Source organism: Miniopterus natalensis, chromosome 1 (genome assembly GCF_054644295.1).
Source record: "Miniopterus natalensis isolate mMinNat1 chromosome 1, mMinNat1.hap1, whole genome shotgun sequence".
Classification (NCBI taxonomy): Eukaryota; Metazoa; Chordata; class Mammalia; order Chiroptera; family Miniopteridae; genus Miniopterus; species Miniopterus natalensis.
In genome coordinates, this window is record NC_142081.1 from 139,626,552 (window position 1) to 139,652,386 (window position 25,835).

At 35.8% G+C, this 25,835-nt stretch overlaps 1 protein-coding gene across 3 annotated transcripts in view; it reads left to right on the plus strand.

The window, feature by feature from the left end:
* Positions 1-25,835, plus strand: part of TBCK (TBC1 domain containing kinase) — a 165,164-nt gene that overhangs the window by 120,551 nt on the left and 18,778 nt on the right. For all 3 annotated transcript variants that reach the window (XM_016223615.2, XM_016223616.2, XM_016223618.2), the window contains 2 exons: positions 13,595-13,770; positions 20,696-20,855. In XM_016223615.2, coding sequence (XP_016079101.2) covers positions 13,595-13,770; positions 20,696-20,855 — 336 coding nt within the window. The remainder of the gene's footprint in view (positions 1-13,594; positions 13,771-20,695; positions 20,856-25,835) is intronic.

The following is a 25,835-nucleotide window of genomic DNA, read 5'->3' on the forward strand; positions in this document are numbered from 1 at the left end:
CCTCGTGCATTTGCCACGGCGCCTTTTATTAACTCCAGCTCTGGCCTCTCTTGTTAGCTCTGGGAAACCCATGTAGCCAGTGCCTACTCAACACAAGCGACCTCCACTTCAGCGTGTCCAAAACTGAACTTATTTTCTTTTCCCCTTAAAGCCACCGCTCCTTCAGCATTCCCTCTGTCAATAATCACCATTATCCTTTCCCAACTTCAGTCAGTCTCTCGATTTATCTTGGCTCCTGCTTCTCCTTCCATATTCAATCAATCAAAAAGCCCTTTTCATGAATCTCCCTACTGTTATCTCTGATGCCGTCATTTTAGTCAAGTTCATCATCATCTCTTACCTGCTTTCCTACAACAGTTTCCTGCATCCATCCCTTCTTCCTCTCTAATCCATTCTTCAGACTGTAACTAACATAATCTTTTTAAAAATTTTTTTACTTAAAACAACAGAAGTTTCATTGCTTCATATTTCTGGAGGTTAAAAGTTCAAAATCAAGGTGCTGGCGGAGCCACGGAATTTCTGATGGCTGGAGGTGAGAATCCTCCTTTGCCTCTTAAAGTTCTATTTCCTATAAGACAATGTATCTGAAAGATGGTCTTCAAGATGTTCTATAGTACTTGTTAAAAATGCATGTTTGAAGATCCACAAACATCCCATATCTACTAAATCAATCTCTGAGGGTTGACTCATGGAATCTATGTTTTTACTAAGGTCCTAGGGCAATTCATAACATATGTGCTTACAATTTTCTCATGACTTTGCTAAACAAATGTTTATTCATGGGGGAGGGGCTCAATGATAAGACATTCATATTTATGCTTATCTTATTTTTGTATTGATTCTTTGTATATATTTTATACTAATCTACTTGTTTTATAGTTATTTATGGCTAGCCTTTTTTGGCAAGTTAACTCCCCTTTCATGAACCAAAACAACCACCTGTTTCACAACTCAGCAAGCTCAGCCTGCAGGCTCTCTGAGCCTCTCCTTTTGTTTTTACTGCCAAGGACAAGCCCTCTTATAAACCTCTCTCTTCCTGGCTCCGCCACCCCTCCTTGTTCTGCAGTCAGAGGTACTGACCTATAACATGAGTATTTCAAAAGCTATTCATGTGGAAATAAATTAGAGTGAGAAATTCACCCAGAACTCAAAGACTTAAGTTTCCTACTACACTTTATGATGTTTTCTCTCTTGAAATCAGTAAAAGGCAACCCAGTTAAATCAACTCAGAATGAATATAGTGATCTCAGTAATAAGTACAGGGTGTTAATATAGGAGTACATATGAGTATAAACAAAGTTTTCATGTAACATGTAAAGCATCAGTAACTGAAAGTGACAAACTGTTCTCCCTCCTGAAAACGTAATAATATGAACAATTTTGCTTCAAGAGAAGAAATGTAAAGAAGCCAGAGAAATATTAGTAGGGATTAAGAAAAACAGAAGAAGGATAATGATTTTTTTTTAAAAGTCTTTAGTTTTACTTTTTTTCCCACCATTTTAAGAGAATTTTGAATAAGTTTTATTCATTCAGCAAACATTTATTGAGCACCTTCTCAAGCATTTGATAATTTAATTTGTTAAGACTTTATAGTTACAGAGAGGCCTCATTTCATAGTAGTGTGGACTGCATCTTGTCACAGTATCTTGCTAACTGAGGGTACTTGAAGAAAGGTGGTTGGGAACATTCTTCAATTCAGGAAAATCAGCAATGCCCAGCCTTACCCCCATGAGTACCATGATGTTCATTTTCCAGTTTCAAATGTTGTCTAAAACAGCCTTTCAAGTCTAGAGTTAGTGAAATTGTCATCATTTTATATAAACTTTCTTTTCCACAGTATATAAGTTCCAAACTTGAGTTATAATTTAATTCAACACACCAGAAAACTATTTGGCAGATGGAAATATTGTATCAGGAAGGGATAAAAACATGTTTTAGATTGTTTGAAATGATAAACTAGACCAAAATTTCAAATTCTTTGTAGAATGAAACAATTAAAAATAAATAAAATAACCAAAATAACTCAAGGGTCATTCTTTTTTTTTTTTTTTTTTTAATTTTTCATTTATTAACATGGTATGATGATATGGTTACATGCATACATTCTGAAACATATTAATAAGGACTTTTTTTAAAAAATATATCTTTATTGATTTCAGAGATAGGAAAGGAGAGGAAGAGAGAGAGATAGAAACATCAACGATGAGAGTCATTGATCGAGTCCACAAGCCGGGCATGTGCCCTGACCGAGAATTGAACCTCTATCGCCTGGATCCTAGGTCGATGCTCAACAGCTTAGCCACGCTCTGCCAGGCTCAAGGGTCATTCTTTATTTCTAGGTCAAGAAACTGTAAATTAGTGATACATGGTTATCATTGCTTTTCCTCAGTGACCCTTCATATTTTCCTCATTTAAAAAATCTAATTATTTAACTGCAATTGCATGAAACTTGAAACATTTATATGTTAAATACTATGTCACTGTATTTTTAAACATTTACTATTATCCCTTTTTTTTTTTGGTGAAGTTATCCTGGTAAATTTCATAGTTGCATATTAAAAATGTTTTCTTCCTCTGAGTTATAGCAATCTCTGAGGTCTTCTCATCCTAACTCATCAAATTAGTAAATGCCACTCTTCTGAATGTGGACATTTCAGTTGTGCACAAGTCTGTTCTGAATGGAACAGTGCCCTGTAAACAAGGGCAGAAAAAAATGCCCAAAAATAGAATTATGACTGAATGAGCACTAGAAGATTTCTTGAGTATTGTATTGAGGAAGATCTTTCGGGGGGGGGGGGGGAGCAGAAGGGGTGTTGTCCTGGGAAGGAAAAGAGATGTTTAGAAGTTTGGGGTAGGAGGATGTTGGGCATGAAGTTCTTGATGGGAAACACAAAAGAAGAAAATAAATATTATTGTCATCTTTGGTGAAAATAACAATCGTCATGATATTCCATAGAATATCCTATTTAGGACTGGCCCAAGCTAGCAGCTGCACTGATCTGAGGCAGCTCACACTTCCCTGCAGACCTCAGAGGACGCTTTGACCCGGCATTAGCATATCTACATTGCAGCTGTTACATTGTGACATTTTTTATTCCTTTGCAGCCCAATTTAATTCACTATTGATGTGAGACAGCTCCTCTAGCAATGTTTTTCCACCAGTAAGTCTATAGAATATATTTTCTTCATGAAGAGTGATGGGCACAGATAGGATAATTCCAACTTCTAATGAATATCTGGGGCCTTGCACTGAAAACTTCCTTTTGCAGCCTCAAAGTACAGTTCATGTACCAATGACATTCCATGGCATTTAAAAAGAAATGGATTCTGGCACAATTCTACAGAAAGGCTAGCAACAGCGGACTTAATTGATATATACAGGAGTCAGCAGTCTAATGACTTTCACAATCCCAGGGCATAAATGTCCTGTTTATTCCAGCCCTTCTCCCAAGGTATCCTATAAAATATGCAAAGTAAATAAATAAAAAATGTTAAGTGAGAAATAAACCTACTACTAAAATTTCAAATTGTTAACCTGACTTGTACTGTGCTAACACAAGATTTAACAAACAAAGGTGTATAATGAAAAATGAAAAGACAGCTTTTATCTGCAGCAGTCTCACATCTTCCAGGGAATCATTGCTAAAGATTATTTCTTTCTTCATTTCCTCCAAAGTCAAAATGAGCAAATAAAAAAGCCTTGTTAAACTGGAATCCTTCCAAATTATATCAGTATGAATTATAGATTATAGTTCAGAAAACCTACAGAAATTAAGTAAAACAAACACTTAGCAAAGAGTAGTTGAGTCATATAGACTTAGTTAATAGATTTAAAACTTTTATACTTGTCAAATAGATATTTGAATTAGTTTAAGATTAATAAAATGTTTGTTTTCTTTAATAAACTAAATGTTTTCCATTGGTTCTAAATACCCCTTATGATAAATTAGATTCCCACATGTATTTATATTCATTTCTGAATTCTTTTTTCATTTATATTTATCTCTTTCAGTTTATTTCCTTTCCAGTACCAAGAGGTTATTAAAGTAATATCACACATTTGGCACTGTGTTTTTACATGAATTGTAGAATGTCTTTTTCCTTCTTCCCCTGGGGAAAAGATCATTTTGGTATATATATTGTGATTGAATTAGATTTATATATAAGTAGGGAAAATGGACATATGACATTGTTTTATTTTTTTCAAAAAAAGGGTATGTCTTTCTACTTATTCATCATCTTTTGAAGTTCCTCAGTGGCATTTTTATAGTTTTCTTGCATGTTTCTTGTTAATATTATTCATATTTTAGCCTTCCTGTTGCTATTATTATTGGGATATTTTATTTTATTTTTTAGTTTTTTAACATATAGAAAGACTGTTGATTTTACAAGAAGTTTGGTGTAGTGATTGAGAATGCAAATGTGATTTTTTGAATCTCAGCCCTGTCACATCAGCTATGTCATCAGTTTCCTTGTTGTCCATAAAATGGAGATAATAACATTAAATACTTCATAGGATTATTGAGAGAATTAAATAGTTAATATATGTAGGGCACTGCTGGCGCCTGCTGGACACTGTAAGTTTTCGTGATCACTATCATCATCGTCATTTACCAGCCACATTCTTTTTCTCTCATTGTTTGTAATAGTTTTCCAGCTGATTCAGACTTTCCAGTTACATATCATCTGCAAATTATTGATAATGTTTCCTCTTTTCCAATTTTATACATTTTATATCTTTCTATTATTAATTGCTTCACCCAATTCTCCATAACAGTGTTAAATAACAGTGGTAATGGTGGATTTCTTTATATTCCACTTAGACAGTTTGTAATGTTTTGTTGTTTTTTTTGTCTTAAGAGAGAAATTTCCTCCTGTTATGAAAGTAACATGCATTCTGATTTCTTAAGAGTTTTATTTAATGTCTTTCAACACATTGTTCTAATATTCAGTAGGAAGTTAAGATGAGCCATGACTCCTGAGCTCTGTTTTTTAATTATGTGTCAGTTTTTGGAACCAGCTCTAAATCTAGGCTCTTTATGCGGAGAGCATCATTCCTATCAGAAACTGCCAAACTTTTAGGTTAAGCCACAGTTATATTTAAGGCCTATCCTAGCCATTGAGTGGAAATATCACAAGAATTCATAGAATGGGCAATCCTGTGGTTTTGGGAAGGAGTTAGAAGAAAAAAAAATGACTAGACTTGAAGAGCAGTGAAACTTCATTGAAAATTTACCAGCCAAAGTTAAATAATTTTTAGTTAAATTTAAAACACCAAGAAACTCACTGTGTTTTGATTGATTTAAAAGAGTGATTCACTTACTGTAACCGCTACCTCTTCTGCTCTCACTTCAACCAATTTAAACTATGAAATATTTCCCAGCTACTTGTCTTGAAATGCCTAAGTTCTTATTAATCTAAGTTTACATAAGCATGCCGTGCTCTACAAACAACACTTTGCTGAGCCTCAGAATTTGAATTGCTCCTGAATCCCTTCAGTAGAAACTCCTCTGGTGATGTTAAGTATTATGTACAGGTTTCTGATTTTTGTCCCTGCAGGTAAGCAAGGATTTTGGGACCTGTTACCAGTGGAAAAATCAATCAGAAATAAGGTCGTAGAATTCTAGAGCTAATGAAAACATAAGATATCTACCCCTACCCCTTCCTTTTATACATGAGATAATTGAAGGCTAGAGAGATGAAATATCTCCAAAATGTTATTGTATCTCAAAGGGAAACTTACTCTCTTTACAGAAATTTAGGTTACACACAATTTTTAGGGGCACACCTGTGAAGATTTTAGCATAAAATCCATAATCACGGAAAAAACTTTTATCTCCACTGTTCTTTGTGTTTCATATTCATGTATATTATCTCTCTCTCTTATTTGAGGGAAAAATATCTCTCTAGTGTGAGAGCTACATTATGCAGCTCCCAGAGCATGATGGTTTTATTTCCAACTCCATTTCAGATGCTATATTTCTAAATCAGAAATAGCACCCTCTCCCTGTTTCCTCTAAAAACAAGAGGGAGAAATAAAAACACCTAAATACCACTGAAACAACTTATTGTTTTAAATATATGGATACCTACATCTTTGTAGATTGGTAATTTTTGAAGGTAGTTTTTCGTTGTTAAAATTCCTTTGAGATGATAGTTAATGTCTGCCTGTGCCATTCCCAAAAGCCGGTCACAATATATAGATATGCCTGCTAAAATTAGGGTTTCTTCTTGCCATTTTTCCTTTTTCTTCAATTTGTTTACTCTTTCTTTCTCATAACTTAAACTTCAGTGTCTATGCTGATAATTCCAAAAACATGATCTGCTAGCCATGACTTCTCCCAAACACCAGTTTCTGTCTCTACATTCTCAGCACTTCAATTTGGTAGACCTTATGCAACCTCAATTTTATATATCTAACTCTGAACTTGTCTTCCCCTATCTACTGTCTGTCACTGTTACTGTCTTCTTTTTCCCAGATCATCCATACTCAAAGCATAAGAGCCACCATTTACTCAACCCTATCCTTTATCTTCTGTTTTCTTATAGTGCCTTTCAGGTCTTTTTTGCTTCCTTTCCCCTTTCATGAATACACCCAATTTTACTGATGCGCTGCTGAGCTCTAGGCTCTCTGCTAGGCAGGTGAAGTGTCTAGACAAACAAGTCCTAGTGCCTATTTCCAAGGCGTTCATGGCTCACTGGAAGAGACCAGTATCAGTATGGGTCAAGGGCTGTAAACCTGAGAAACCGGTCAGGGTGAATTGAAAAATATGAAAGGATTTTAAAAGAGAGAGGCTTTATTCAGCATACTAAAGCCCTCGAAGTAGAATCAAAACACCTTTCCAGTGTGTTTGATATTATTACTTCCCAGAGAGTAATATTCAATGAAAACCCCCAGATCTTTACTTGGCAAACTCCCACTCATTCTTTTATTCTCAACTCAAATGTTGCCTTTTCAAAGAAGTGTTCCCAAATTCTCCACTTCCTCCTAGACAATGACCCACTCCTATATCATGACAGAAACCAGGTTGCAGTGATCCAGGAGTGAGTGGGAGGAACAAAGTAGAGATGAGAAATAGAGGGATAGTAGCTGCAGAAAGACCCACCCCTTGGAAAGAACTTTTATTATTTACTATTTAGTGTTTTAATTTATTTTTCACTGTGGATAGGAAAATAGTGGATGTATTTGTAAGCCAAGGAAAAATAGTGGAAAGGGAAAGATTGAAGGAAAAAAGAGGACAATAAATAGAACAAAGCTTTCCATTTTCACTGTTGTCACTTAATCTAGATCCTGATAAAATTCACTTTCTAACAAGTCTTTCTCCCGCTCAATTTTCCCATCTCTATTTCTTCCTTCAGAATATAGCCAAAGTATTATTTCTAAGATACTACTGCAAACATGTAACACAGTCCTCCAAAAATCCTGCAGTACTTCTCTGTTTCTTGTATCCTCAAACCTCCATGTCTTTCAGAACCCTCATGATCTGTCCCCTCTACCTATCCAGTGCTGTTTCCCTCTGATTCCTGGGACAGACTCTCTGCTCAGTAAGACTAGTCTCTTCATCAGCTTTCTCACACCCACTGACTATGAGATCTACAGGAACAAGTATCTTTGTTTTGTTCATTACTGTATCCCAAGTATGATGCCTAGTTCCTAATAGGTACTCAATAAGTTTTTGCAGAATGTTTCCTTGCTCATTTACACTTTAGAACTCTTACAATTACCCACTTATTCACACTCTTCTCTTTTCTACTTTTCTAAACCCTACTGATTTTTCCTGTCTCAAGTTCCACTTACTCTAGTAGTTTGCTAAGTACTCTGCCCATATTGTGCTTCTTCCTTTCCCTGAATTCTCATAGTGTGTACCTGTGACCTATGTTACCCTTTATTAATATTTTTATTATCACCAAATTGTTTTGCCTATTTTCCTAAGGATGGTTTGTTCCTGTGTTTATTTTTTGCTTTTTTAATATTCACCTAACTCCTTTCAATTAATTAGAGTACATTTTGCAAATGTTGAATAATAGTAGCAACTGTCCTTTTCAGTCTTTCAGGTAAGGAAAAGGAAGATGGCTGTGAGAAATTATTGAGGAAGATACAGAGTTTAGTGTTCTCGATTAACCGTCACAGTGCCTACAGGCTAGAGACAATGTGATGATTTGCCATCCCAGAAGTCTTCATCTAATAATCCAGACATGAGAATAGATTCTACTCTGTAGCATTACTTAATCACATTTGATTCCCTCATTCGCTGATTTTATTTTATTTACTCATTTATTTAAATAGCTTTTGAGTTTCTTTGTGCCATACCTTGTGCTAGCTCTTAGAGATAAATATATGAAAAGACATGGAACCTGCATTCAAGGATATTTTAACTCAAGTGGAAACAGACAATATGTTACAAATATAATAATTACTATGTTGGAAGTATATACATATTGTTTGGGAATATATACATATCCCATAGCACTATAATACAGAGGAAAAGTAATAAAAAATTTACGTGTCAGGTAATATGCTGGGTCCTGGGAAAGAAATAGGTGTAAAACCCATTTTCCCTATCCTTGAGGCGCTTTCAGTCTAATGGGAAGTGAATAATCCTGTTATGATAAACATGTTCACCAGATACCTGTGGGGACACAGAAGAGAAACTGAATTAGTCTATCAGGAGTTAAAAGTAAAGGCTCTCTTCACAGAGAGAGTAATGTGTGAGCTGATGCTTGAAAGGTGAGCAGGCTTCATTAGATGGACAAGGTGTGGCATTCCAAGCAGAGGAAACAGTGTGTACAAAGTTGCAGTGGTATGAAAAGGCAAATAGTCTGCTAATGCTGAGCATAAAATTCAAAGTAATGAGGGGTAAGGAAACATAAAACATAGCAAATATTTGTTGAACTCCTACAGTGTGTGAGACATCATTCTAAAATACTTTATGTAGGTGAAGAAATTGGGTAGAGAGGTTAAATATAATACCCAAAGTCACATACTGATAACTGGCCCAAATTTGGGCCCAGGTATCTGACTCCTAAGCCTAGAGCCTATGGTCTCCTGTCTACTATAGACAGAGATGACTTCATAAAGGGATTTATGTACTATACTGTGGAATTTGGATTTAATTATCTCATTGTCTAGAAGCCATTGAGATGTTTTTAATTATAAAAGTTACATGAGCCCGGCCAGCGTGGCTCAGTGATTGAGCATCTACCTACGATGCAGGACATCGAGGTTCCATTCCCGCTCAGGGCACATGCCTGGGTTGTGGGCTCAATTCCCAGGAGAGGGCGTGCAGGAGGCAGCTGATCAATGACTCTCATCTTTGATGTTTCTATCTCCCCCTCCCTCCCCTTTCTCTCTCTGAAATCAATAAAGACATATTTAAAACAAACAAAAGAAAAAGTTACATGATCAATTATTTCTAACTCAAATGGCATTGGGAAGATGGATTATAAGGGATGACTTTTGGTAAAGAGGGAAGCAGAGAAAAAAGGGAAGAAGAGAGAGGTAGACAACTTCTGTAGTCCATGCAAGAGACGATGAAGCCCTGAGATAGGGCTATGAGTTGGAATAGATTCAAGAGGTACTTTGGTGGAACTTGGGGACATGTTAGATGGGAACAGGAATAAGGAAATGTGAAGAGTCAGCGATGTTCTAGATTTCCATCTTGGGTAACTAGGTTGAAGTGAGTCCCAGGACCCATGGCAGAAAATATGGAAAAAAGTTCTGGATGCCAGCCCTGCATTCTCATGTTTAAATGCCTCTGTAGTTATTTAGGAGCTTTTACATATGAAACACAAGTGTATACAGTTCTACCCTTATGGTTGCTGACTGCATATGCAACGTAAGTGTATGCAGGTATACTGTCATTAAAAGTCTACAATTTCAGACTCTTAGCAATCATGACAGAGTCATTCTCCCAAAAGTTTAATGGACACAGCAAAAAGGCCTGTCTTATTACCAAAATGTGCTTATTTGGTTAGTAGTATCGCTAATATATCTAGATAGCCATTTAGAGAGCCCACTGTGCTGAAAGATGATTTTTTTTTATTCAGACAAACTAATTTCTAATATTTGGGCAACTGCACTTAATATGCATTGTATATACAGGTTCTTGGACAGAACTGATAATTAATACATGTTTCTAGGGTTGCTGTATAGTTATCTTAAATTCTTCTACATTGTTTATAAGCAAAGTCCCATAAATTTGAAATCATCCTCACACAGGACAGTACCAATATCTTTGATACTAAATGAGACAAAAATTGTACAAAGGAAGTTTTATTTTTATGCCTGTAAGTGGAAATTATACAATGAATAGTAAAACTGCATATAAGACTGTCTAATAAAAGAAAAAACTACATTCTTTTTTTTAAATTCTCATCTGAGGACATGCTTATTGATTTTAGAGAGAAGGGAAGGGAGAGAGAGACTCAGACAGAGAGAGAGAAACATCAATGTGAGGGAGAAACATCGATTGGTTGCCTTCCCATATATCCCCAACCAGGGATCGAACCCGAGACCTAGGTATGTGCCCTGACCAGGAATAGAACTCTCAGCCTTTCAGTGTATGGGACAATGCTCTGATCAACTGAGCCGTACTGGACAGGGCAACATTCTGTATTTTTAATATTCTTTTCTTTTTTTTAATATATCTTTATTGATTTCAGAGAGAAGAAGGGAGAGGGAGAGAGAGTTGAAACATCAATGATGAGAGTCATTGATCAGCTGCCTCCTGCATGCCCCCGACTGGAGATTGAGCCTGCAACTCCAGCACATGCCCTGACCCGGAATTGAACCGCGATCTCCTGGATCATGGTCAGTGCTCAACCACTGAGCCACACCTGGCTGGGCTAATATTTTCTTATACATCTTAAAGCAAAGTAGTATAATTTATCCTAAATACAATTTACTAATCTAAAATTAATTTTCAGGGAAACTTGTATGCATTACGTTAAATTTCTTTACTGATACACATACCTAAAAATTTGGACATCTATGGATTTGTCAGTGATTCTTCCCTCCTTCTGTCCTTACCATTTTTACATAGCAATTGCTCTTTCCTTTGAAAAAGTCTTCATGTATGATGCTTTTGATTGAAACCAATGCCAAGGTCAAATCTTTTTTAAATCAGTCAGTTCTTCATAGAGAATACTTTGGTCAAATCCTTCATCAGCCAAGGCGCACCTTTCATTCAAATAAAACCTGTGTTTGAAATGCCATATTCATCACTAAATGACTAAAAGCAGAACTTGGGTAATCAAAAATTCTTTATTTTATCTTCATAAATGTATGACTTTGTGTGAAGTCTGGGAAAAATACCTATAGAGATGGCAAGCTAATGAAAAAGGAGATGGAAGCATTGATTGTATGGCTTGCTGACTTTAAAGCTGTTTAATCTTTCTGAAGCCCTTTTAATTTCAGAATGTTTAATTCCTAGTATTAAAACATTAAAATTCCTAATGACTATTTTTTATTAAAAGCCAAAAACCCATAAAGCTTAGCAATTTCCATTTCTATTTAAATGTAATGAAGTGAGAGAACAAGTAGTTTACCACTAAAGAATTTATGATATAGGCAACCCAAGGGATGAGAGCCGACATTCAAACTCCAATTGAAAATAATTCTTTTTCAAAATACATGTGCCTGATAAGTATTTCATATGCTTTATTCTCTCCTGCCTAGAAAGTCTAAATTGAACATTCTAAATGTGAAATCCCACAGTGGAATTCAGAGACAAAATGTGTAAATGAGATAATAATTAGACTCAATTTTGAAAACATATTAAGTATATAAATACAGTTCTTTTTTGAATCCCCATGTTTTCAATTAAGTGAGTTTTGAAAGATTTTAAAATCTTAAGTTACATTAAATAAGTTTTCAAGAGTGAGTACTAGTGCTCAATAAATTTATGTTGAACTCAGTTGAGTAGTATTACATTGTTTTTTATGGGGGAGACCTTTCTCCCTGCTAAGGAACATGGAGAAAAATTGTAACTAGCCCTTAGTCTGAATCAGTCTTGGGCCATATAACAGACACATTAGACCAGCGATTTTCAACTCGTGTGCCACTGGTGTAACACAAGAATATTTAAAACATGCAATACCTGACTATTTAGTCAGGGTTACTGATTTTTTCCTTAGATTGTCAATAAATAAATAAATAAATAAATAAATAAAAGACAACAGCCAATACAACAATAGCCATCCAGTATGAATGAATTAAAATTGTACCTATTTTTTTTTTTTACCAGATTGGCAAAAAATATATTTGTGTATGTGTGCCACAGAATTTTAGTATTTAGATTAAGTGAGCCATGAGATGAAAAAGGTTGAAAATCACTGCATTAGACCATTGAACTGGTTTGATAAGTCTGGAGTCTGATTTTACCTCCTTCACAATTTAAGATACATGTCTCGACATAGGAAACATCCAAACCTGTAAAGAATTTTTAAACCTGTAAAGAATTTTTATGAGTTCATTTGAGCCAGTTGACAACAATTGTTGAGACGTAAAATCTCAGCTGATTGAGAGAATGGCAGTTTTGCACCATATTTTATACATTAGAATCAAAGGAGGCGGCCTAAGAAGGGTTACATGAAATTCGTTGGTGGTCGGTTAGGGAGGTGGGAGAAAGCAAAGCTGGGAAATCTGTAAGGTTGGATAAAGAGTAAAACAGAGACAAATACTTTACATTGGTGGGTACAGGATAGTTAACATGTGCAGCACATAGAGATGGTATGCCGCAGAACAAAATAACAGTGAGGGGTCCCATGGCCTCCTGCTCTGGAGATTGTACCCTGAGGGGTCTGGAGAAGGGGAGATTACACTGACATTCCAAAGGTATGCAAAAAGAAATAGACAGGATCAGTTAAGGTAAAGGCTGACCTTTCTCAAGGAAGATACTGGCCTAACACATGACTACCCAGCATGAGTCACTTTTAGTTAGGACTTTTTATGTTTTGACCATCCTATGTGGTTACTTTAGGTCTCTGAGTTTGTAGGGCCCACCATGCAGGCCTCCCCTGTGATCGTCAGGTTTTGTATGCAGTGCCTTTTTTGTCCACAATTGTCAACTTAGTTTACTATCCAAGAAAACATCATTCATCTCTGATGATTTAATTTTCACTCAACCATTCATATATAATATAAATTAGGTTATAAAAGTCCAATACATATATTAGAACTAGTTTCTTTGGTATGTATACTGAGTTGCAATGCAATTTCTCATATTACCAGGGCTGTAATTAATGCAATGCATAACAACAGTAATTATACTAAAAGAAAAGTGAATGTGCTTAAAAGAGCTGCTTTTAAAGATACACAGTACTCTAATAAGGAAAAATCTTTCTCATCTCTTTTCTATCACACTTGAACTAAGCTTTTAGTAGACAAAAGAGTAATGTTTTCCTCTATGTGTTACTAATAAAAAAGTAAAGCTCCATAGTAAGTAATACAGTTACACAGTAGACTGTAAGATAGTTTCCTGTTCTTTCATAGGCTATAGTGATTGATATGAAGAGCCCAAAGATATTTTTACTGGCAATAATTTGTCTCTCTGTGATATTCTCAATATTTGTGTTATTTGTGCATTTCTTACAGTCAAGAGAATCTATCCCATTAAATGACCTAAAGTCAGAAGTTTCACCCCGGATTTCAGCAGAGGACCTGATTGACTTGTGTGAGCTCACAGTGACAGGCCACTTCAAAACACCCACCAAGAAGACAAAGTCCAGCAAACCGAAGCTCCTGGTAGTTGACATCCGGAATAGTGAAGAGTATCCTTTTCAAATGCAACTTTAAAGGATGGTCCTGCCTTATTTATATTGTTTCCATTTACAGGGCATGTGGTAAAAACAATGAACATGTCTGAAATTCCTCTGAATTCAAATAGCTAAGTAAATCTCAAAACGGATGCCAGAATAGACTTGCATAATGTTTTATAAGATAATATTACATACCAGAAACCTTAAAATGTTTTCCAAACAAAACCAGAATGTTGGGGATTTTTTCTTGGTTTTTGTGTTTCTCTGGTGTACATTGTTGTCCTTGGGGGATTTGAATTCCCCTATTCTAGATAAAAGCTCAGCAAAGATGAGAAGTACTTACCTGGTCTGCCATAGACCAGAGAGACTTTGCCAGATCTCAACATTAAACTTATATTTATTATAATTTTCAAAATATTGGCTTATAGAGAACATGTTAAAGTATTTTCTGCTGACATTAAATATGCCATAATTTCTGGTGATTTTGCCTGAAATTGAACTATAAACAAGTACAAAATAGTAACAGTTCAATCTTTCTCTGTATTTTTGCATCATCTGTTAGATTTTCAAACTTATTTTTGAACAGAGCAACTCCCTTTTAAAGTAAAGTTTTTCTTTGAAACTCAATATATAAACTATAAATGAAGACTTTTTATAATTAATTTCCTTCATAAGTTAACATTTATAGAATTTACTAACTATAAATGAGGATACTAGGTAAGCGAAGGTTAGCAAGTTGGTGGTTTTTCTTATATGCTAAAATTGCCATGTAAATTTTCATGTGCATATTTTTAATCACAATTTGTGAAATGAAATTCAGACCATACATTTACAGAACTCCTGAGGCAATTCACAGAATCTTTGATCACTGAGAATACAATTTGAGAGGTCACTAATTCAAATGATATATCCCCATCTCTTTGTGAAAAGTTACTATCTTTTATCCCTAAACTGTGAGACACCTGAATTTGGAGAGAGTATAAATGTTCATGTCCCCAGTTGTTAGGCCTTCAGGGATGTTGTAAGTTCCTTAGCAGAGTAGGCGAGTGGATTTTAGAGGAGGGTAGGTCCAAGGGAATGAAGAAAATAAAGTCACCTATCTTTCATGGCCCTCCCAAAGGACCAACTTGTGACATTTTTTAAACCCCCTTTCGAAAGCCTGCTTTAAAACCAAGTATTCTTAAAGTTGGGCCATTTATCCTCACAACACTGCTTTTTCTCTCTGGTATCCACTTATTTTACCACATACCTACTTCTTTTCTACCTCTAAATGCCAAATGTTGGTACTTGTGTATCAATCATAGTCCTTTGAAAGAATCCACAAGCTTAAACTCTTTTGCAAGAGTCATTAGTTATCATTTGGTCTTGTCTAGTATCAAGAACACAGTGAAGCCCTAGCCTATTTGGCTCAGTGGTTGGAGCATCGGCCCACAGACTGAAGCGTCCCAGGTTCAATTCTGGCCAAGGGCATGTACCTCGGTTGCAGGCTTGATCCCCGGCCCCGGTCAGGGCACGGGAGGCAACCAATCAATGTTCTCTCTTACATCAATATCTCTCCCTCTCTCTCTCTCCCCCACTTCCACTCTCTCTGAAAAACAATGGAAAAAATATCCTTGGGTGAAGATTTAAAAAAACAAAAACAAAACACCGTGAAGAGTGGAGAGCTGTGGGTTCTAAGGCCCCCTTTGACTGAGGGATCTAAACTGCCTACCAATGGCCTTCCAAGGCTGGAAAACTCATAGACCTCTCACAATCTCTTACATTGCATACCAACGGATTATATTATGAGGAAATAAGTAATATTTCTTTCTTACTCCATTAATCTTAAATTCTTTTCTCAAGGAATTAGAGACAGGGGGAAAGTTGTACCTAGTAATGAAGAGATTTGTAAATTTAGTGATTCAAGTTAATATGTTAGAATGTGATATTTGATTTCCTTAGATGGTATCATCATTAATAGCCACCAATAAATATTACTCTCTACAGTGCTAATTTTTTCAGAAGAAGGTATAAATAGTTCTTATTCACTAGATTGCTTTTAGTATGAAGAATGTGAAACATTAAAATATTTTATCTGGAAAGTAAATGAACAGTGAAAACAATATGTATTAAGTGCCAAATGAATGGTACAAACAGCACATCAGCAAGGAAGTGATTTCTCTTTAAAAGAAGCAAGGAAGGGATAGGGTTCACGTCCTTTTAATCTTTGTAGTTCCAGCACCAGATTGGCACTTAGAAGGTACCCAGAAAATATTGATATAAGGAAAAAAGCAGGATGCCAGACACAGTGCACCACACTCTCTTACCTGTACCCTTCAAAGTTATAACAGAAAGAGATGGTTGGCAATATGTCAACCCTTTTGCATCCTGAGGCCTTTCTTCCTTTAAACCCAAATGCAAGACAGTACTTACAAGAAGTCAGGGAAATCAAAATTTAGAGCTAGAAGCATTCATCTAACCTAACATTCATTCATTCAGCAGCTATTTCCTGGCTGTCTTAGTATGTGCTAATCCGTAGTTAGCGCACTAGATTTTGATGATTTGTTGGTGAACAAAATGACAAATTCCTTGCTGTCATGGAAACTACATTTTAATTGGGGAGACAGATAAATATATCAGTTGTATGATCTTTAATAGCAATAAGTGCTATACATAAAAATAAAGCAAGGCAAAGGACAGAGAATGGTAGCTTTATAAAGTACTCAAAGAAAGCCTGTGAGGAAAGGTGGTATTTCAGCCGAGCTGAATGATGTAAAGAGGCAGGCTATAAATGAGAGGGGAGGAGCATTCCAGGCAGAAGAAGCGAGAGCAAAGACCCTGGCGCATGAACATGCTTGGCTATTTTGAAGCATCAAGACCAGTGAGGAAATAGATGAAGTCAGAGGCGATAAAATCACTGAAGCCTAGAGAATGTGTGGTATGGTCAGAAATCTCTGCAGTGTGATTTTAGAGTTACTATCATGCCATTAATTCCTTGATACCTATAATCACTAATTTCTGACAATCCACAATTAGGGATTTATGCTGTTGGCTTAAGATTTTTTAATAAAATGCAAATTTGTATGGTACAATATTATGCCTTACCTGAATTGACTTCTAATTATAGCTATCATTAAGCTCCCACTGTGCCAAGCATGGTGCTAGCCCTACAGTGTAGATACTGTTAATATCTCTATTTTACTGACAAAGAATCTGAGGTTTAACAAGGCTAAGCAACGTGCCCAAGACCATATACGTGGCAATTGGTAGATCCAAGTTCATGCTCCTCAGCTTTATGCAAGTGTCTGTTTGGTCTCTGCATAGGGCTGTTAAGCACAAACAAGATTGAGGCAAATGAATTAATATAAATTAATGACTGAATGAGACATGTATTGATTCAAAACCATGTGATCAGATGCTATACACATTCCTTCGGATCTTACACACAAACAGCTATTACTCTCAGTGCCTGAATATATAGGGCACCTAATCCCAGGTGAACAAATCTTACCAGACACAGCCACAGATTCAAGGAAAACCGAAGCATTTTAAATTCTGGAAAGCAAAGTTGGAATATTGTGAGGGAGGAAGCAAGTTAGAAATGTTTTTTTCCTATGTAATGACAACTTATAATATTTAATCTATTCACAAACTGTATTAAATTTTCCCCAAAACTGTCAGTCACCAAGATGCTGATGTTTTAAAACTTAACAAATTAAAGCCTGATGAAATCCTCATAATATTTTTTAAAGGAAATATTTTTATAGGCTAACTCTTAATTCTGACCAGGGTAAATCTTTGCAATTAAACTCTGTGACTTTACCTCTCTGTTTAAATAATGAATAGATATTTAATACTAGCATATTTTTAAAATAATTTTATATCTCCCTTGCCAACAAAATGTAGCATTATACAGTAGAAGAAAAAAAGAAGGAACTCTATAACACCTTTTTCTTCCCCGTGTGGGGAAGGAAAGATCTGTTTTGCTTTTATATATTTTTACACAGGAAAACTTTGTCTAAGAGAATTCTTACATTTTCATAAAGGTGAAAATTTTGCTTTTCTAATTTACGCTCCCAGGAGGTTAAATGTCTAAAATTAAATTTCATCTCATCTTTTTTACCTATGTAAAATAATTGAAACTATTGTTTATGAACGGATGAAGGCAATTTTCTCCTTCAGCAAAATAAGCTGCTGTCTACCAGTGAACTTAAAGGACAGCCTTACTACCCCCTGACCTTTCCTTTATATGTAGGGGAGGAAAATCTTTTTCCTGTCCTCTTCTAAGTTCCTGGTTGGGGCCCCTATAACAGAAGACAAATTAACAAGAGCAAAGTGTACAGATGGGTTTAATATAGCTTTAACGTGACATGGGAGCTGTCACAAGGAAGTGAAGACCTGAAGAAGTGGTTAAATCTGAGCGGTTTTATGTTAGGTTTGATGAAGTGTGGAGAGTCCTGGGAAAATGTGATAGGGCAAAAGGGGCCTGAGCCACGTGTGGTGAGCTAGGGGAAACTGAACAAGGCCAGTGCGTTCAGGTTCTCTGTGTCCCTCCACCCTGTGACAAGGATGTTCCTATCCTCTGGGATAGGAAAGGCACTTCTCAGTTGCAGGTTTTATGACCTGAGTCAGGGGAAGGTCAGAAAGTCCTTTCTGCACATGTTTCTCAAATTTCTTCTGTTTAAAATATTCAGTAAGCCAAGGTGCTATATTTGGGGGTAGCATGTTCTGAACCCCATCACCTGAAATTCTGTTAAAGCTTCAGTCAATCTCAGGCTTAATTTTTTTATTTGAAAAACACATACACTTGGTTGTTTGATTTTCAAAGGAGAGAACCTGATTGACCGGCCTGCATCAGATATCCCGACACCCTTCCTCCCCCTCCTATGCTGTCAGTCATGACTGTGGCAGGGTCATCTGATACAAGCATGACAGCCGAGGCTCCCCCTTTCAGCAAGAAAGTGGGGGGTGGGCAGGCAGCTCAAACATGTCTGCTACAGTATTTGACCAAGATAGGTTTGTATTGCTTTTGCTACTATAAAAACACTAACAAACAAAAAAAAAGTGTTCACAGTTGATAAGGGTTGTTTGATAAACAAAAACTTTGTTGCAACTGATTCAGACTGGCAGGTGCATATACATTTACGGAGAATATTTGAGTTGTTAGGTTCTTTGTGGTATCAAAAATTTTTATTTTAAGGTATGTTCTTACTGAAAATAAAAGTATTATCAGAGTAATTACATGCTGAGAACAAAGTCATTACTGGTCATGAAAACTGAAGTTGAGAATATTGAATAATTGTTAACATTTGAGAAACTAGTGCTGATGAAATCCAAGGAAGATCTACCCATGATCATAAATTCTGTGTCCATTCTAGGAGACTCTAAAACAATGTACACTGAGATGCTAATGTTTATTCTATCTCTCTTTTCATTCTCAGAACTTTTTATAGTCCTTTATTAGTGCAAAATGCTCTTCTCTAAAGAAAAGTGGAAGAAGCAGCTGACTAAAAAATTTTAAATGTAAAATGTATGGTCATCCTGCACCATCATTCTTGAGAATAGGAGCCTCAGATTTCTCCTGTCTTCATTCCATCCCTTCACCTAATTAACTTTGATTAATTCTTCAAATTTTAACTCAACCATCACTTACTTTCTCAGTGAAAACCTTCCCTGTCCTCCTCAAATGGATATGTCCTATCAAAACATCATATATATCTCCCTTTAGACCAGTTTTTACAGTTGTTATTTTTTTATTTGCATAGTTATTTGATAAATAATATTTAAGAAAGTCTTGCTCTATATGAATAATCATCTTTTTAATTGTACTTTTTAATTACTTGGAGAGGTCATATATTTTTTTCTTTAAGAACTTAAGATATTTCTAAATATTTTAAGCTAATATATGCTTTTCATTCCAAAACTAAAAGTTATAGTCAATGAAACCATCAGAACCCTTCTAAAATGCAAATATAATAAACAGCACTTCCTTTAGAGACCATAAATTAAAGAGTGGAAATATCAGCTAAATTTACTGGAGAAATAAACCTACAACAGAAGCGTTTCCAACCAGTGCTGTTGACCTCTAACAATTTTTAAATAGAGTTCCACTTAGCAGTCGCTTGCCCAAAGTAGATAGGCGTTTGCAGTATCAAATTATATCTGAGAATATCTACTTGGCTGTATTACTTTCAGAGCTTCAAAATAATCATAGGAGTAGTAATGAACTTAAAGGCATGATTATTATGCGGCCCCTGCGATTGCTGTTGATTTGCTGCCTCCTGTCCACTTTCTCAATCCTTCATTTAATAAGGAAATTCTTTACATCTTTGTCCAGTCATCTTTCTTTATCTGTTCCATTATACTTTCACATTTAACTTCTTTTTTCCTTAAAGGTGCCTTATTTCATTTAGATAAAATACTCAAGTGAGCATGGAAGATGTTTAGAACTGTCAGAAGTTCATAAATAAAGCCAATGAATCACCAAAGTAGTAATTAGTAACAGTTTATTGTGCACACACCAAAAAGACAGTTTGCAAACTAAAGCACTCAAACCAAAACATCAAATGAGGCTCAGAGGCATATTGTTAGAAAGTAGCTTATACAGTATGGAGGCAGAGACTGTCTATTGGTCAGAGTATTAGGATTTTCTTAAATAAAAGGGAATTGGTTAGTGGTTACTTCATATCAATTAGGGGAACAATTTAAGTTTCACTTATGATTTTCAGAGGCATAAGCAAGAAGTGAGTCAGGTCAATCAGCCTCGCCTATCTTGGAAAATAAGCTAAACTAAGCTTTACTTGTACAACTAAACTGGTTTTGTCTGCTCAGGGAATTTTCAGTTCTGGTCTCTGTTTGTGTTTGATTTTAACATTACCATCTCCCGGAAATCAATTACCTCTCTCTCAAACTCAAGTCTGCACACAAATAAATGTTTTCCTTAAACTTTCCCTCTCAGTTTTATTCGGGGTCACATTTCAGGCAGCATCAACATTCCATTCAGCGCTGCATTCACCGCAGAAGGGGAGCTGACCCAGGGCCCTCACACCGCTATGCTCCAAAGCTTCAAAGGGAAGGTCATTGTCATCGTGGGGAATTTGGCAAAGCACACAGCAGAGGTAAGTGTACTCAGAAATGTCATACGTGCATAATGATGAGTTATTATTTACCTGACTACTAGAATAGATTGTCTAAAAGTTTGTTTCTTCAGGAGTTGGTCACATATCAAATGAACTTTGAAGGTCTACCTATATTCTTACATAGAAGAGTTTGTCTACCTTTTTCCAGTAAAAGGATTCAAGCTTTCTTCCTCAGTGTGCAGCATCGGGTTCAATAATAAGTTTAGAGAGATCCAAATGATAGCCTAATAGCCTAAGGTGTTCTTTTAAAAAAAAAACAAAAAAAAACTGCTTTCTGAAATTGCAAAGAAGTAACTTCAATTCCTTTCATTGGACAGAAACATAGGGGCTTGATTAGAGATTCTGAAAGCTCATGATGGACTTTGTTGGATTTGGGGTTTTGTGCACTATATAGGCTCAAAGCTTTTTGATGATCGAGAATTCAGGAAGGATATCAAGTTTAGATAGGAGGAGTACATGAAACAATAAAACGACTTTCCTCTCCCCGGCTATGTTCTAAGCAAATTGAAAATTAGAGCAAGGAATATGAAGGTCATAGATATCACCTTCTTTTTTTTTTTATTTTTTTTTTTTATATATCTTTATTGATTTCAGAGAGAGGGCAGCAGGGGGAGAAAGAGATAGAAACACCAATGATGAGAGAGTCATTGGGGATGGAGCCCGCAACCTGGGCATGTGCCCTGACCGGGAATCGAACCCCAATCGCCTGGATCCTAGGTCAACGCTCAACCGCTGAGCCACGCCCGGCCGGGCCGCCTTCATTTTTTTAATTAATTTATTGAGGTGACATTGGTTAATAAAATTATATAGGTTTCATGTGTACAATTCTATCATACTACGTCATTGTATATTACATGGTGCTAGTAAAGGGTAAAGGGGGTCAAATACATGGTGACAGAGGGTGAGTTGATTTTGGGTGGTAATCCAAAAGAAAAAAAAACCTTTATAAAAGACAAGTCAGAGAATATAATTTAGTATGAGAGCCAAATGGGCTTCCTCACAAAGCCTCCAGAACTAAAGAACATATGTAGGAATAGGCAACATTGACCCAGAACAGGCCCTTTTTCAAAAGGGAAGGAAGAATCTGCTCCTGGAAAAGCAGTAGAGGTGGTTTTCTCCCTGCAGGCAGCTTATTCCCAAGAGAAAGAAGGGCAGGACTGAGCCTTCCCAGATTTACCAATCACTTCACTTCCCAGGGCACAGTAAATAGAGGGACAAAAAGAAAGGTTAGTAGCCCGGCCGGTCGTGGTTCAGCGATTGAGCGTCGACCTAGGATCTAGGCAGTCGGGGTTCGATTCCGGGTCAGGGCACATTCCCGGGCTGTGGGCTTGATCAATGACTCTCTCATCATTGATGTTTCTATCTCTCTCTCTCCCTCTCCTTTCCTCTCTCTGAAATCAATAAAGATATATTTAAAAAAAAAAAAAAGAAAGGTTAGTAATATACTTAGAAAAATTTCCTCCTCAAAGAAATTAGCAGTGGAGATACAGTATTCCCCTCTAATATGTCTGTTCCTTTATGTCGATATAAACAGAATAATCTAGAAATGTGATCACTGGAAATGTAATCAGATGAGAACTTTAATATTTTTAGTCATAAACCGTTTTTGTCTCACAAGTACAGGGCTAATGGTAACATTGGGTTTTGACACTAAGTGAAGGTCATCCTGGATGATGAAGTTTCATTGACTTAATTATAAGTCGTAAGTCTCTCACCCCTCTTTTATATGACTATGTCTAGTATCTGACAGGGATCAATCTAAATACATTCATTTCAGAGAAAGTCAGTATAGTTAATAACTAATGTGCAATTTTAAGTAAATGAAAACATCTTAGAACTAAAGCCATGGGATCTAAATTATTTTGATGTGCCTTGTTAAATAATAATTTTATTTTCCAGTACTACTATTTGCATATGTGTGAATTTTAAGTACTATTTTATGTATGATGATAGTATAAAAGTTCTAGAGTTTGAGAGTAACATCAGCAAAATGGCAGAGTAGGCAGCTCTAATATCCCGTTCTTCTATCTACAGAAGCATCAGCAATAAGTAGAAACTATACAATGTTGCATAAACGTTACAAAAGCAGGCATCCTTGCCCTCTTCCTGATCTTAGGGGGAAAACTTTCAGCTTGTCTCCATTGAGTATTGTTATTCAGACTTTTTCATATATAGCTTTTGTCATGTGGAGGAAAGTTTTTTTTCTCTTCTCGGTTTTTTGAATGTTTTGATCAAGGAGTGGTGCTGAATTTTGTCAGATGCCTTTTTGGCATCAGTTGAGATGATTATGAGTTTTTGTTCCCTTCTTTGAATGAATGTGGTATATTATATTGAATGATTTTCAGATGTTTAACTACCCTTGCATTCCTAGCATAAATTCCACTTAGTCTTGGTGTATAATCCATTTAATATGCTCCTAAGTTCAGACTGCTAGTATTTTGTTAAAGATTTTTGCATCAATATTCATCAGGAGTATTTGTCTGTAGCTTACTTGTGTCTGTGTCTGGTTCTGATATAACCATAATGCTGGCCTCATAGCATGAGTTATGAAGTGTTCCTGTCTCTTAAGTTTGTTGGAAGAGTTTGAAGAGGATTGGTGTTAATTCTAACCAAAGCAATTAGGCAAGAAAAAGAAATAAAAGGTATAAAAATTGGAACATGTGTTAATTTCTCAGGATTGTGGTAAAAGATAACACATACTTAAAACAAAAGAAATTTATTGTCTCATAGTTCTGGAGGCTCTAAGTCTGAAATCAAGGTGTCAGTAGGACCATGAGCCCTCTGTGACTCTGGTTGCAATCTTTATTAGACTGTTTCTAACTTCTGGTGGTGGCCAGCAATCCTTGTCACCCACAAAGTGGGAGAAAATATTTGTAAAATATATAACTGATAAGCATTTAATATCAGAATACAAATCAACACACAAAGATCAGTTATATATCTATTCACTTACAACTCCTACAACTCAACAGCAGAAAGACAACAAATTTTAAAATGGGCATATATTTACACATTTTAGACATTTCTCTGAAGAAGATACACAAATGACCAAAAAGCACATGAAAAGATACCTAACATCATTAGTCATTAGGGAAATGCAAATCAGAACCACATTGAGATACCACTTCACACCCACGTGTTGGCAAGGATGTGGAGAAATTATAACTGCCCCCCTTCCCTGTGCATGGCTGGGGGGAGTGTGAAATGATGCAACCTCTATAGAAAATAGATTAACAGTTTGTCAATTCCTTCAAAATGCAAGCACAGAATTATCATATTCCAGCAATTTCACTGCTAGGTAAATACCCCAAAAAATTGAACACAAGAGCGCAAACAGATACTTTTACACCATTGTTCATAGCAGCATTATTTACCATACTTGAAAAGTGGACACAGGTGAATAAATAAGCAAAATATCGCAAGTACATACAATATACAGGGTGGGGCAAAAGTAGGTTTACAGTTGTGAGTACATTACACAGTTTATTCTTGTATTATTATGTATTAACTATTGCATTATTTTTCATATGAACAACTGTAAACCTACTTGCCAAACATTGTATTATTTGGCCATAAAAAGGAATGAAGTTCTGATATATGCTGCAACCTGGATGAACCTTGAAAACGTTATTCTAACTTGAAGTAAGCTAAACACAAAGGACAAATATTCTGTGATTCCACTTATAGAAAATATCTAGACTAGGCAAATTCATGGGAACAGAAAGTGAGCTAGTGCTGCTAGGGGCTGGGGGAGGGCAGCATGTGAGTTTTGCTTAGTGGCTACAGAGTTTCTTAATGGGATGATAAATTTTGAAAATAATTAGTGGTGATGGTTATACTTAATGCCACTGACTTGTATACCTAAAAATTGTTAAAGTGGTAAATTCTATATTATATATGTTGTACCTCAATGTAAAGAGAGAAAAAAAATACTAGGATTTGATGTGTTCAGGCCACCAAGCTGTCTCCAGTTCATCTCAGACTTACAATTTTTGGTCAAACAGTAGTGGAAAATCTTTTATTAGAGCTGTTTTGATCAGGTCTCAACTTTTTTCTCTGTGGGTATTTTTTTAAAAAGCAAAACCAAACAAACAAAAAGGCAGTGATTTCCAAACACGTAGCAGCTTTTCTTCTCAGTTAAAATCAGTGTGCTGCAGCCCGCAGCAGGCAGAGTCTAGCTTTGAGAAGACTAAAGGAGCCCCAGTTGAATGCTGTGGAAGGGCAGAGGTGCCAGTTCTAGTCAGCATAGTTACAAATTATCTTTGCAAATGTTTATGATTTCATGTCAAACTCATATTTGGATTTGGGAATTTTTTGTTTGCACACAGTAGGCACTGATTGTAATTTTTCTAGTTTTACATCTTTTGTGAAGACATGATAAAAGAGCTAGACTGAAAATCCAACAAAGAAAATATTAAAGAAATTATAGTATAACTCAACAAAAGAAAATGCTCTCAATATTGAATTTAACAAGTAGCAAAAATACCATTGAACAGCTGCAAGAAGGAATGAACGACTTGTCTAGTATATGAGGTTATTAAAATCACCCATTTGACATACAAATTAGGACCAGTGTCCTTTGTGATACAAATGTGAAGGAATTGCTCTACAATGACCAGATGTATTGAATATGTTGTCTAAAATCACATAGAAGACAAAACAAATCTGAGAAATACCGCTTATTCATGTACCTGAATGACTATAATCAAAAGATAAATGAAACCATTTTAATTATGTATTCATTAGCTATCTCCTGTAATTACAATTGATGAGTAATTTATTTCTATGAGATGGTCTCTTTATAATTACTACTTCATAAGTCTATATTTGGCCTAGCTTCCACATTAAATATATCAGGAAACCTTTAGAATCTGCCATTTCTTATCAAGAGAAAACATTGTTTTTCTCCAGAAGAGGGCAAAAAAGAAGGAATACAAAGATCTTAGTTTAATTAGGGTC